Genomic DNA, 13,980 nt, shown 5'->3' with positions numbered 1-13,980 from the left:
GCAAAGAGGTGGAAGTTGTCAAAGAGCACAAGGGAGTGGAGCTTGGAATCACCTTGCCAAAGTTATTGGAGACCCCTCCCCCTAAGTTGCCATCATCCTTCACAACATTCAAGTGGGTAAAATTCATATTCCTTAGCTTTCTAATTCCACTTGAATATGGGCTACTGGAGACGGATGGTCAACTTAGAGCTCTTTGTGACATTAAGAGTAAGAGGAAGATGGTCAGTGGTAAGAATTGTCCTGCAATGTTCATTATGGTTGGAAGCTTTAAGTTTAAATGCAAAGGTTGGCGTAGAGCTCAATTGAATGGGTCTGGGAAGTTGTTTGGACGCTTCAGTGAGAATTCTAAGACTAAACCACCCAGATGGAATCATGATAATCAACTAGAAGATGGGTGCAAAGGCAAGGTCTGGGACCCCAGAATTCAATCTAGAAATCAACACTCTTGGGGCCTTGTCACTTGCTTTAACTTACTTGAAGGCTTTCTGCGCCTAGTTTGGGATCCCGGAGGCCATTGGAATTACAAACATTGGTGGAGATTTCTGGATGAGTTCAAGCACAAGCCACCATAACAGGAAGCTCATCAAATGTCTAACTTAAGGACTTTAACTAAAAGTGCTAGGTGGGAGACAACCCACTATGGTATGATTGTTCCTCTTACAATTTTTATTTAGTTTTATTTGTTTTTGAGTTTTATTTTATTTTATTGTATTGAACCTGGAGTTTTGCATAACATTCATATTAGCATTACATTCTGCATTTTTCATGCATAAAAAAAAAGCACGCACGCGACGCGGCAGCGTCGCTGACGCGTCCGCGTCACATGTGCGTTGTGAAGAAGAAAAATCGAACAGAGAGTCACGCGATAGCGTGGCTGGAGGCATGCCTTTAGCACAATTCATCCCACGCGACCACGTCGCTGATGTGTCCGTGTCACATGGGGAACCTGCCTCCCACGCATCCGCGTCACTCACGCGGCCGCGTGACCTGGAAATCGACGTAAGAAAGGGTGCACGACCGAAAGTTGTGCGAGAGTGGTGCTGGACTGGTGCTGATTGCACACGCCTTACCTCGCGGACGCATGGCTCACGCGTCTGCGTCATATCCCCATGATGGCCACTCACGCGATCGCGTCGACCACGCGACCGCGTCACCCTGGATTTTGGCAATACCAAGTTTCGAACAGAGAGTTGTGCGATCGCGAGGCTGCACTTGGGCCAATCGCACAAATCAGGTCACGCGATCGCGTGACCCATGCGTCCGCGTCACCTGACCTTATCGCGCACCACGCGACCGCGTCACCCACGCGTCCGTGTCACATGCGGTGCACAGAATATCCAGATCAGCCAAAATATCTTATCTTTTCTTCTCCAAATCCTTATTTTTCTTATCTTTTCTAATCCTAATTTCTTCTATCTTTTCTTCTTTCTTTCTTACTTTATTTCTTTCACTTCTCACTCCTTTTCACTTTCATTATATTTTACTTAATTTATTTGAATATTTCATTCATTGTATTTTAATTTAGTGCATATTTTTCTTTTCTTTTCTAAATTCATTATTTTTCTTTGGTGTTGATTTTCTTATTTAACTGTTGCATCTTTTCTTGAATTATTTTGGTGCTTAGTGACTTGTTTTACACTATGGGATGATATTAATTATCTTCCAATGCCAATCTTTTATGATACTTGCACTTCATTTGCATTGACATGAACTTATATTGATATTTTCATTACCCACACTCTTCCCCATTGTTACAAATTTTGTACCACTGGTATGCCATGGCTTCTATTATTTTCTCACGTACATGTTGAAGCTTCCATGTAAATGAGACCCTTTTCATTTGGCATTAATCCACCCATAGTTCATTTATTTTCTTATCTCTATTTCTGGGTTACTTTTCTTCCCTTTTCTTTCAGGATGGCCACCCGGAAAGGAACCGGAAGACGTTTACATGTGAAGACAAACAAGTCCATCAGCACAACAGTTGGAGAGACCCATCCACTTGTACATCTCAGCATGCACCGAGGACGGTGCAATCTTTAAGTGTGGGGAGGTCGATACCGATCTCCATGGGTTAGTCACTCTTCTATCTCAACACCAATGATTTATTTTCCTTGTTAGTTGTTGCATTTACAAATTTGATTGCATGATTATTTGATTTTATGCATATTTTACCACTTGGTTGAAGTAATATTTTCTTTTTCAAGAAACCTTTTAAGAGCATTTCACTAATTTGAATAAAATTTAATGTTACACTTGTTTGAAGAAATATTATATTGGAACATGGTTTAGAGCTCGAACACACAAAACCAGTGAGATTTTGAGCTTATTTAAATTGGTTGCATTTTATCAACCAATATTCTGTTTTAGTGTGTATTTTTCTCTCTAAAATTGTGATCTTTGTCTTGCTTAATTCTATATTTTTATTATTTGATGTACGCATACACTTACATGATTGAGGCCTTTGTTTCACTAAGCTTACATACCCATATGGCCTTAACCTTTCATTATCCTTTGCAAACCAATTTGAGCCTATTTTACCCCTTTTATTCTTTACTTTAGCACATCATTAACTCTAAGCGGAAAATAATAATATTCTTAATTTGAATCCTTGGTTAGCTTAGACTAGTGAGAGTGCTTATGAATTAAGTGTGGGAAAGTTGAATTTGGAAATATTTGGTTTGAGAATTGAGTATGTTAGAATTTTCTGAAAATGTAAAAAAAATATTTAGGACATGATTCATGCATCCAATAATTTAATCATATGCATTAAGAAAAATAAAAGAAAAGAAAAAAAAATATTAAAAAAAAAGAAAAAAATGAGAAAAAGAAAAGAAAAAAGAGCAATTAAGTAGAAAGGGGACAAAATACCCAAAAGTAAGTGGTGAAAACAATGCATATGCACTGTACTTGAAATTAGAATGCATGAATATGTGGAAAACATGGTTAATGGATAGTTGGATGTGGTACTATGATTACATGGATTGTCTAAAGTTAGGTGGAAAGTTTAAGTTAATTAAGGATTCAAATTTTAGTCCACTTGGCCAAATACAATCCTACCTTGACCTTAACCCCATTACAACCCTTAAAAGACCTCTTGATATGTGTATCTGTGCATTAAATTTATGTTAATTGTTAGATGAAGAGCAAGTCTTAGAAAGCAAGTTTAGTAGAGAATTGAGAGAATCGAATCTAAAACACTTGAGTGATTATAGTGTATACACTACCAGTGAGGGTTCGATGCTCAATCCCTTGTTCCTTGCTTTCATGAGCTATTTTCTTCTGCAAGTTCACTTGTACTTCATTTTTATGATTTGAATTAGTGAATTCCAGTTCATATTTATTCTTGGAGAATTTATTTACTTTTAACCAAGTAGGTAGAAACACTTTGCATGTAGTTGCATTCATACAGATAGGTTGCATTTCATGCATTCTTACTTTCCTCTTCATTCCTTTATAGCTTCTCTTGAGCTTAGCATGAGGACATGCTATTGTTTAAGTGTGGGGAAGTTGATAAATTGCTATTTTATGGTTTATCTTGTACTCAATTGAGTGGGTTTTATCAACTCTTTACCCACTTATTCATACTATTTGCATGGTTTTACATTTGCCTTCCTAGTTATGTGCTTTGATTGAAAACATGCTTCTTTGACCTTAAGTTCCCTATGTTTAATCCTCTCTTATTACCATTAGATGCCTTGATATGTGTGTTAAGTGATTTCAGAGATTACAAGGCAGGAATGGCTCAAAGGATGGAAAGGAAGCATGCAAAAGTGGAAGGAATACAAGAAGTTGGAGAAATTGCTAAGCTGTCCAGCCTAACCTCTTCGCACTCAAACGGCTATAACTTTAGCTACAGAGGTCCAAATGACACGGTTCCAATTGCGTTGGAAAGCTAACGTCCGGGGCTTCGATTTGATATATAATATGCCATAGTTGCCCTAACACTAGGCGACGCGAACGCGTGCTCCACGCGGACACGTCGCAGTTCCGAAAATCAGCGTGGCAGATTTCTTCTCCAGCGATTTCTGGGCTGTTTCTGACCCAGTTCTCGGCCCAGAAAATACAGATTAGAGGCTATAAAGTGGGAGAATCCATTCATTCATGATAACATGCTTTCATAATTCACAATTTTAGGATTAGATGTAGTTTTTAGGGAGAGAGGTTCCCTCCTCTCTCTTAGGATTTAGTTTTAGGATTTAGGATTATTTCTTCTTCATCACAGGTTCAATATTCCTTTTTATTTATTTTCTCAATTTAATTTATGAATTCTTCTATGTTACAGATTATTCTTTTGATTAATGTTATTTGTGGTATTTCAGTTTATTATTGCTCTCTTTTATTTATATTACTGTTGCTTCCAATCTGAAGACATTTTTATTCCGGTAGATTTACTTTTTCCTTTTTGGTCTTGGTTAAGAAATCAGTAACTCAGGAGTTATCAAACTCAAACATGATTGATAATTGTTATCTTTGCTAATTGAATTGAACTTCAATAATCCCAATCTTTCCTTAGGGATTAACTAGGATTTGAAGATCTAACTAATTAGTCACTTGACTTTTCTTTACTTTAAGTAAAGGCTAACTAAGTGGAATTAAGATTCAATTTTCATCATCATTGATAAGGATAACTAGGATAGGACTTCTAATTTCTCATACCTTGCCAAAAGTTTATTTTACAGTTATTTATTTGCTTTACAGTCTTTTTACTTATTTCAATTGCAATTTAAATTACTTACTCCTCATCTTCAAAACCCCGATTTACAATCTCCATAATCGATAATAAGAACATACTTCCCTGTAGTTCCTTGAGAAGACGACCCGAGATTTAAATACTTCGGTTATCAATTTATTTAGGGGTTTGTTACTTGTGACAACCAAAACGTTTGCACGAAGGGATTTCTGTTGGTTTAGAATCTATATCTACAATGCGACTATTTTTATAAAATTATTTACTAGCAAAAATCCCTAACGTCATGGGGCTTCAACTGTGTAGGGTTTTTTGGGTTTGGAAGGGTTGCGAGCCGAACATATCCTTGAAATGGAGTTTTCTACACCTGAGGAGGCAAGCAGCTTCTATAACAACTACAGCCGACTAAAGGGCTTTTCCTCAATGCGCGATAAGACGGTTAGAAACACTTTCAGTGAGATTGTGAGGTACATGTTCGTTTGTAACAGGCAAGGGTTTCAAGAGAAGAAGTTGTTGGAAAAGGTTGATCGCAAAAGGGATCATAAGGTTGTAACCCGATGCAGATGTCTTGCCGAGATGAGGATAAAGCGGAAAGACGGTAGTGGGAAGTGGTACGTGTCGCGTTTCGTCGAGGAGCATAATCATGAACTAGCGTTCGGCAAGCTTGTGGATTATCTACGGTCACATAGGAAGATATCTGAGGTAGAAGTTGCTCAGCTAACAAGCATGAGGGAGATTGGGATTAGCATTCCAAAGATTTATAAGTCATTTGCACCACAACTTGTGAGTTTCAACCTGGTTACATTTACAAAGCAAGATATGTATAATGAGGTACGGAAGCAACGAGGGCTCTAGGGTGGGGACGTAAATGCAACTATAAGGTACTTGGAAGGTCTGGCACATATGGATGAGAGAATGTTTTGGAGGTATAAGGTGGGGGTAGGCCAACACCTGTGCAACTTGTTTTGGAGCGACGGTCGTTGTCAGGAAGATTATTCCGTGTTCGGCGATGTGCTAGCATTTGATGCTACGTACGGTCGTAACAAGTATAACCTCCCTGTTGTTGTGTTCTCCGGAGTAAACCACCACAACTAGACCTACGTTTTTGGAACGGCCATGGTTTCATGCGAGTCACATGAATCTTACATTTGGGTCCTTCAGCAATTTTTGGAATGCATGCAAGGAAAGGCACCGCAATCTGTTGTCACCGATGGTGACCCAGCCATGCAGTTGGCGATTCAGTCGGTTTTTCTTGAGGCGCATCATCGGTTATGCACTTGGCATCTTTTTTTAGAAATGCAACATCGAACATCTGTGACCCGGGATTCACACAACTATTTCGACATTGCATGTTGGATGATATGGAAATTGATGAGTTTGAAGCGCATTGGGCCTCCATGATCCATGAGTATGGTGTTGGCGACGTTGACTGGGTGAAGGACTTGTATGTGAAAAAGTACACATGGGCAACAGCTGGGGTACGGACAACTTCTAGGTGCGAATCACTCTACGCCAAACATGGGAGGTTTGTTGAGAGCAGGTATGGTGTGTTGGAATTTGTTACAAATTTTTAGAGGTGTGTCGATTTTCTTTGGGACAACGAGGATGAGCTGGAATTTCACTCTTGGTATGGTACACTTATTTTACAAACCGAGTTTGTTGAGTTGGAAAAGTCAGGGTGGACCAAGTTCACTCGTGAGATGTTCGTTAGATTTCAGGAAAGCCTGAAACGTTGTGTCCGTGTGAGAATATCTGAAATTAATGAAACAGTGCACCCGCATATATATACTATCCAAAAGTATCGGAGGCCTAACATGACCTGGCAGGTCTGTAGGGAGCCTATTTCCAACAGCTTTAGCTGCACGTGTATGCGGATGGATTCGTTTGGTATTCCATGTGTGCACATCATGGCCGTGTGTGTAAGGCTAGACTTAGGGAAACTTTCTGAAAGCCTAGTTTTGCGTAGGTGGTCCAAGACAGCCAAAATACAGTCCGAAAATGAAAACATTGAGCACTGCACTGCTGACCAAAGCATGACATATAGAACAAGGTTGGTAGCATTTTTACAGCTGTGCAAGCGGTTAGCCCGGGTGGCTTGCATGAGTGATGATGACTTTAAGATTTACTCGAAGAAACTTTTATCCGATGCGGTTTTTCTTGAAATAAAGTATGGCCTTCGACCAAGAATCAATGTTCTCGCAACAACAACCGACAATGGAGTGAAGGACCCAGTTCGTGTTAGAACTAAAGGTACAGGTCGGTGCAGTCAAGCCGGTGCTTCTGCTACCAAGAAGAAAAGGAAGTGAAGTTCGTGCAGGAAACTCGGGCACCGGAGGACTCGATGACCTAACGGGGTGACGCTAGCCGCGACAACAAATCAAAATGCCAACAAAGGAGGACAGAAACGCAAGAGAGAAAAGGTTACATTCTAATTTAAACATTCATGAAATATATACGGTCTGACATATGACAGTTAAAGTCAAGGTATGGTGTTGAAAATCGAACGATATTGAATTCTGTGATATCAAGTGTGACATGATGCACTGATCTTTCTATTACTATTTTCTTTTATACACACTTTTTTCACACCTTCGGAATAGTAACCTTACTTTTTTATTCCATATAGAAATGTGTTTTATGAGTTATCAGACAATTACAAATTTAAACTGGCATTCCAGTTGTGTGAAGAATTGAAGTTCAAGTTCCTTTCTTAGTATTTTTCCCATGTCGTATTTCTCTGCTTGAATTCTAATTAATATCTATCGCTTCGTTATTATTAAAATTGATGTATTGTGTCTAAAATCTGCATGTTTAACATTGCAACTGCAGTATTTCTTTCTATTCGCAAAACATGACAAAAACATATGGACATCTGCACTGGTTGGAAAGTCGTGACTTAGTCTCCGTTCGGAATCTTTTAGATGCGTTGATTTAAATAACATCATGTGTTATTTTATTTTTCATGTTAGCTGTTCGATTCATTTAGGAAATAGGCATGTTGATTTTATATTGCATCCTTGGTACCCTTTACTGAATTATTATTTTTCTTCTGGATATGCTTATGGCAACGTCTCTTTATTTATGTCGTTAGTGATGGTGTTAATTTTCTGGTACTTTATCATCTGTGAACCAACCTGCTTTATCATTTGCTGATACAGCGTCATGAAAGAGGTTGGGTGTTACTAACGGGGCAGAATTCTTCTCAACCCGTCGCACAGGATTCGAATCCAATTTCTCTTGCAGATGACTGATGATCCTTTTCGTACTCTTCTACTGTGTCGGGTGGTTGATTCAAACTTTGTGTCCCTTTACCAAGGATGAATATAGGGTCTAGTCAACTGAGATGATGTCTTCCACAGTATTCATATTAGTAATAAAGTAGTGACTAGAAGGACCACGTTTATTACAACTAATGATTTCAAAGAAACTATATCGTTGCATGTTTCTGCACATGTTAATTCATGGCTAATGCAGAATCCTTTGTTATATGATGTAGCAATGCGCACGTCACCAATTAGTTTTCTCTTTACATTGGTTAACATTGTTACAATTTTATCCCATCTTCTGGATGGGCTTTACAACTTTGGTTGTGTGAAAACTAATTCTTATGTAGTTCACCCGAAAGTAAACTTTTATGCTATTAATCACGGTGCATTTTCTCGGCATCAGCTAATAGCCTTTTTATTATGTGAATTTATTTGAAGCTGTTTTCCTACAATATTTGCTCTAGTGATATGTGGTTTTCCATTCCTTTAAAAACAATCACATTTAATTTCAACTGCATGACGTATTAAGATGCAAGAGGGAGCTTTCTTGTGGGTATGAAGCCATTAAGTTCATGAAAGGCATGCAACCGGTCCATTCCTAGTGCAGCGTATCAGCATCGAACATGTTGTGCGTGTCCAAATTGATGCCAAACTAGCTTCGTATTATCCACTTTAAGTAAAGTTGGCGAGAATGTCAGATTGTGAGACAATCTTAGCTGCTTCGGGGATTTTTGGCAAATGTTTTCTTCACCTTTAATTACTCTCTCTCTCTCTCTCTCTCTCTCTCTCTCTCTCTCTCTCTCTCTCTCTCTCTCTCAAACTTATAACATTTACATAACTTAAGTCGTGTTACACTGTCAAGCTGTATTTTATGCTTGCCATAATAAAAAAATAAAAAAATAAAACTTTATAGGAATCGTAACTGATCCATGCATGATCTAAAGAGCTAAGCAAACCATTAGAAAATCACCTCAGCAGGGCCTCTCTTCGGTTTCAAGTAGCATAGGCAAAGAAAATTGTTGACAGCAAAACCCAATCGAGTTGAACTCTTTTGCACTTGCATTAGCTAGTCATAGTCACATAACCAGAAAGATTACACATTTTAAGCCCGACATTTAAGGTGGTAAATACATTGCAAATTATTCTCCACTATCTCAACAGATGACCAAGTTAGTAATTTCAATGCTATTTGAGAGGCTTATATGGTAATTTAAAAGCACAGGAGGTGTTAAATATATAACTAAAAACCTGTACCTACAAACAATTTGATTTACCCCTCTCATCAATGTAATACGTCATCGCTTTCCTCATTTATTTGTTGAATCTTAATTTTGAGATCACGAAGTTGCGAACAAAATAAAAAAGAAAAAAATGTGACGATACTGTCAACCACATTCATAAGCATTCACTACTTAATGGGTAAGGATACACCCTGTTTTCAAACTAAAAACAACAACATCTATTCAAAACGATTTCCATCATTCGATACACATACATCACCGACAATACATAAAATGGCAACCAAGTAGACTTTATTTAGTATTGGCAATATCCCCATTTAACTTATAGTAACCCAGCTTCACATAGTAGGAAGATGTAAGTGGGGAGTGTGGAGATTGTACTCTAGCCTGTCGACAAGACCACTAGTATCCACACACAAAAGTAGCCATCAGCAGGTAATTAAGGCCTATATTCTTAGACAAGATTATGTAAACAATAAAACAAAATACAACCTAACGGTATCAACGACATCAAACGATATTGGCACCAAAATGATACTTAGCCTATTTCAATATGTTGTATATAAATGTCGCTGAATCTCTTTCATATGATAGAGGATAACTCCTTAGTGCGCAGTATCTTCGTCCAAGCGCCCTCCGCCTTCGACTCCACTGCAGCCTTGACCTCGTTGCAGTCCAAAAGAACAATTATTGTTGCGGTCTTCATCCTTAATTTCAAATGATCCATCCATTAGTAACACAAGATTAGTTGTGAGAAGAAGATTATATCATTTAAAAAATAAAAAAATGAGTTAGAAGATAAACTTGACAAGAAAGGTTCGCTAGTGTGAATTTTCCCTCTGTTTGGAGCCAGTTCAACATCCAGAGACAAGAATCATTACTACGTAACCAAAAATTATGTCCATGTCATTAACTTTGACCAAATCCACTAAATAAACCATTGTTTAAATTCACTTCATAATTGATAGTAAATATGAAGTATACCATTGTGGATCGCATGGGACTCCTTCAGGATACTGTACTGGTCCTCATGTGGTAGGATCAGTGGAAACATGGACAAAACTCTTTAGGTTCATGTCTAGCTTGAAAATCTGGGCTAGCATAAGTAGCTGCATATGGTTAAACGAAAATTGTTGTCATAAACATGTTCATGAATACCACGACAGCCTGTTGCCAAGTCTTTCATGTTTTAAAATCATAAACCACTTTTCAAAATACTCACAATAGTTTGCATATTGCGCTCCCCCCGTTCCTTGTATCCAGGTGCTCTTGTTACATCTAGGCAGTACACTGTGGCTCGCTTCACGTCCACAACCATCAAGTACCATGTGTAGGTTTGTTCGCATACCGGCACAAAGACCTATCAATGCAGTCAGGTCATTGTATGCTTAAATTGGGTACTCTAGATGCAGTACAAAAAGAAAGAGTTATGTTTCTAACATGTTCAAGCTTAGGTGTCACCGATATCCATCTGTTCAGGTATTTCATGATTATAACTTCCAACGGCCTCAGAAAAAGAATGTCATCGACAAACACGAAAGGTGTGTACCAAACACAAGGAGGAAGAACACAACAAGCTTTCATGGAAGCGCTCATTAACATGATGTTCATAATCTGACAAAAACAAAAAGACAAACACTTCAGCTTCCCAGGCAGATAGAAATTTTAATATGGCAGGGTTAGATTTAATTCACATTGACATTAGGCATGTAAATGGGGGACAGAGAGTGGAACACTGCTCTAGGGACTTCTAATGTCGAGAATTTAAACAACACTTCCCTGTTACAACATACACACAATACCGTGTGTGATCCATGGTTTCTATGGAGAAATAAACTAAACAGTACTAAATTTGCAATATGCACATAAGTATACTTACAAATACTGATCAGTTTTTCCATAAATGTAAGTAGCCATTTTGCATTCATCATAAGTCAAATCCATGTGCACAGTTGGCCTGAATACCATTTGAAACCCCTAATCAAACAATCAAAAATAAAGTATCACATCAGCCACTCAATACTAACAACAAATGTACGTCATGATGCGTAATATATGATTCATTTAGAGTGTGTGCATGACTTGCCAGTGGAATTAGTAACACGGGGGGAGTCTATTATGTTCGACATCCCATATGGTCTAAAACCACTTCCATACTGCAGAGAAGGAGAACTTATGTTGGCATGGCCAGTGATAACGGATAGTGTGGGCTAAGTAATGAAAGGTTGGCCTACTGCGTTTATAGCTTTCGACACTACGGGTTTCAATTTGGGTTTCTTTACTGGATTGTTGCAGTTCTCCAGTAACGCGAATACTTCACAGACTTTACTGGTGCAGTCAAACTAAGACATGTTCGAAAGGTCCATAAAACCTGCACAAATTATTGGTATGGCTGAGTCATTCGTTTCAATTCCTAAAACACCATTTTACAGAATTCAAAGGGAAGATGGTATACCTTATCATTAGCAACTGCTGCGGATTCATGTGTAATGGTACCTTTTATAGTGGTCCTTTTAGGCACTCCAGAGCACCAATACTGTGCAAAGGTCCCTTTCAGGGATCCAGCCTGGGTCTTCGCTGTAATGGGACGCGGAGTGAAAAATGCCTCGTTGATTATGACATCGTCATCATAATCGGGAGAGTTCGGCACAATGATATCTAGCAAGGAGTTGCTGCTGGCCAACAATACCCCCTTTCCTTTTTCCACCATCTTTTCGGTTGGCGTTCGTGAGCTGAAACGAGTAGTCGCTGCAGTTGTCGAATGAATTGTTGTGGGCTAAATTAACTCCAACATGGTCCCACCAAGATTAGGGTTGGTAACTGCTGCTATGGATACCATACTCCCCGACGTATTTTGACTCTTCATTTGTTTCGTTAGTAACGATTGCAGCTCTGTTAACGTTACTTTGGTGTGTAACATTGGTCGTTCCAGTGCTGACATCCGTTCTTCCAAAGTGACTATCCTGGAGTCGATCTTCTATGGCTATGGTGCAAAAAAAGAAGAAACTTTCGACATCAGTAAGGAACATTAGTCTAGGTTTAAAACGTGTTACATGCAAATCATTTGAAAAGTGGCTTGTGCAAAATATAGTTTCAGTCTCATTATGTTTTTATTAACACACAATGGACGAATACAGGACCACGGCATGTGGGGCACACCCTTAACTTTACTTAACCCAAGACAAAATTTGCTGCCTTTGTTCCAATCCCAGGCACATGTCATGCGTGGGTCGTCTATCGAAAAGCTATCCAGCCTTAAAGTTAAAGCATTTGTAAATGGAAAAAATTAAATGGGTTAACGATGAACCTCTAGTAGCCTAACTGCCATCTAAATTAAGTCATCATGTGGGACCTTGGAATCTTCCGTGAGGTTTTCACTCGGGCTGTCTATAGCGCCCTGTTGCATCACCAAGAATTTAAAACAAGGTGTTCCCGTCAAAGAAACACAAATTAAACACTAGGAATTGATTCGGAGAAAACAAGGTAATAAGTAATAGCATAATCCAATTTTCAAAAGGATGGCCATACCACATTCATGGTTAGCTCCAGATTCAGATTTGTTGGTCCGTCATCAACAACGATGTTGTCAACAGGAGCCAACTTTACAGCCGATACGACACTGAAAAAAAGGCTCAATAGATAACAAAAGTCGCATAAATAGAGTGGAGCAAGAGTATTTTGACATTGAATGTGATGAAGGGAGATGGAAATTGTTGTGTAACAACATCATTGGCAAGGAATGACATACAGGAAGCAATACTTACGCATCAGTGGCCTCAAAATCCTGGGAGTCGATAATCCCGCACCCAAAGTTATCGATTCCCACCATTGATTTTTTTTGGTGATACCTTGCCTTAGTGAATTGATACCAGAGTAGAAGGGAAAGGTTACTCTTAGACTATGTGTCTTCCACTGTTCTACATTGAATTCCTTTTAAAGAGATCCGTTCATGTATGTGTGACTAAATCTGACAATTGATTCGACAACTTGAAGCTGGCCCACATCCTTTCACCTTAGCGGAACTTTGATACACTTACAAGCACATGATACTTGCAATGTCACTAAAGAAAACCTCACACACCTTAGTCTAACAAAATGGGCTTCGTTGACTAAGTAATAGCAAGCCAATTGCATGTCCACGCTGTTGGCCTAATGAAATTCCATGAGAATCATATGCACGAATCTTAAACATAGACTTGAACGGTGCAATATTAGCAATCCTTGTTGCCCACCTTTTTTTGGCTTTGATAAGACGTCACAAATCCCCTCTGAGAGAGTAGCGTGTAGGTATGTTCTTCTAATGTATACTCATAGACCCTAGTTGAAGGAAACCCATATCCTATACTATAATTGGAAAAGATTCTTAAATTCTAATACATGACTCACCCTACTCCTTGATATCGAAAATGCATGAAAACACCCCCAATAAAAATGGTGCACATACCGATATGTGGTGTTACAATGCTGTGCTTAAGTACATACATACGGCTCCATAATACGAATAAGCATTTACTAACTTATATCAAGTAAATTACATACTACTTTAACTAAATTTATATGTATCATATATATTCATGATAAGGGTATCTAAATTCCAATGGGCAGCACTATAAATTTTGCAGTTCGTAACTATTTCCATTTAAACGAAGATACATTTTAAAGTATATTTCAAAAAATCTTTTGTTTTTACGCCATTTTGTTTTCCTTTATTTGAATTCTTTATAATTTTATCTAATTTTTGTTAATTAATTATGTTGTTAAAAATATAGCACACATTTGTGTG

General features: G+C 38.4%; 1 protein-coding gene and 1 long non-coding RNA gene across 2 annotated transcripts; one reads left to right on the top strand and one right to left on the bottom strand.

The window, feature by feature from the left end:
* Nucleotides 1-5,041: 5,041 nt before the first annotated feature.
* LOC112785541 (protein FAR1-RELATED SEQUENCE 5-like) lies at nt 5,042-6,996 on the top strand. Its single transcript, XM_025829003.1, has 5 exons — nt 5,042-5,521; nt 5,678-5,767; nt 5,852-5,931; nt 5,985-6,168; nt 6,265-6,996. Exons 1-5 carry the CDS (start codon nt 5,042-5,044, stop codon nt 6,994-6,996), a joined length of 1,566 nt encoding a protein of 521 aa, XP_025684788.1.
* A 2,340-nt stretch (nt 6,997-9,336) lies between these two features.
* Nucleotides 9,337-12,279, bottom strand: LOC112782396 (uncharacterized). The gene is made up of 7 exons (XR_011878668.1): nt 11,653-12,279; nt 11,284-11,568; nt 11,077-11,174; nt 10,638-10,811; nt 10,420-10,557; nt 10,182-10,306; nt 9,337-10,077 (listed from the first exon to the last, which is right to left on the bottom strand). It is a non-coding gene; the product is annotated as an uncharacterized lncRNA (long non-coding RNA).
* Between the last annotated feature and the right edge of the window lie 1,701 nt (nt 12,280-13,980).

This window comes from Arachis hypogaea, chromosome 20 (genome assembly GCF_003086295.3).
Source record: "Arachis hypogaea cultivar Tifrunner chromosome 20, arahy.Tifrunner.gnm2.J5K5, whole genome shotgun sequence".
In the NCBI taxonomy this organism is placed as follows: Eukaryota; Viridiplantae; Streptophyta; class Magnoliopsida; order Fabales; family Fabaceae; genus Arachis; species Arachis hypogaea.
The sequence above is the reverse complement of the archived record's forward strand: the minus strand, read 5'-3'. Positions and strand labels throughout refer to the sequence as shown.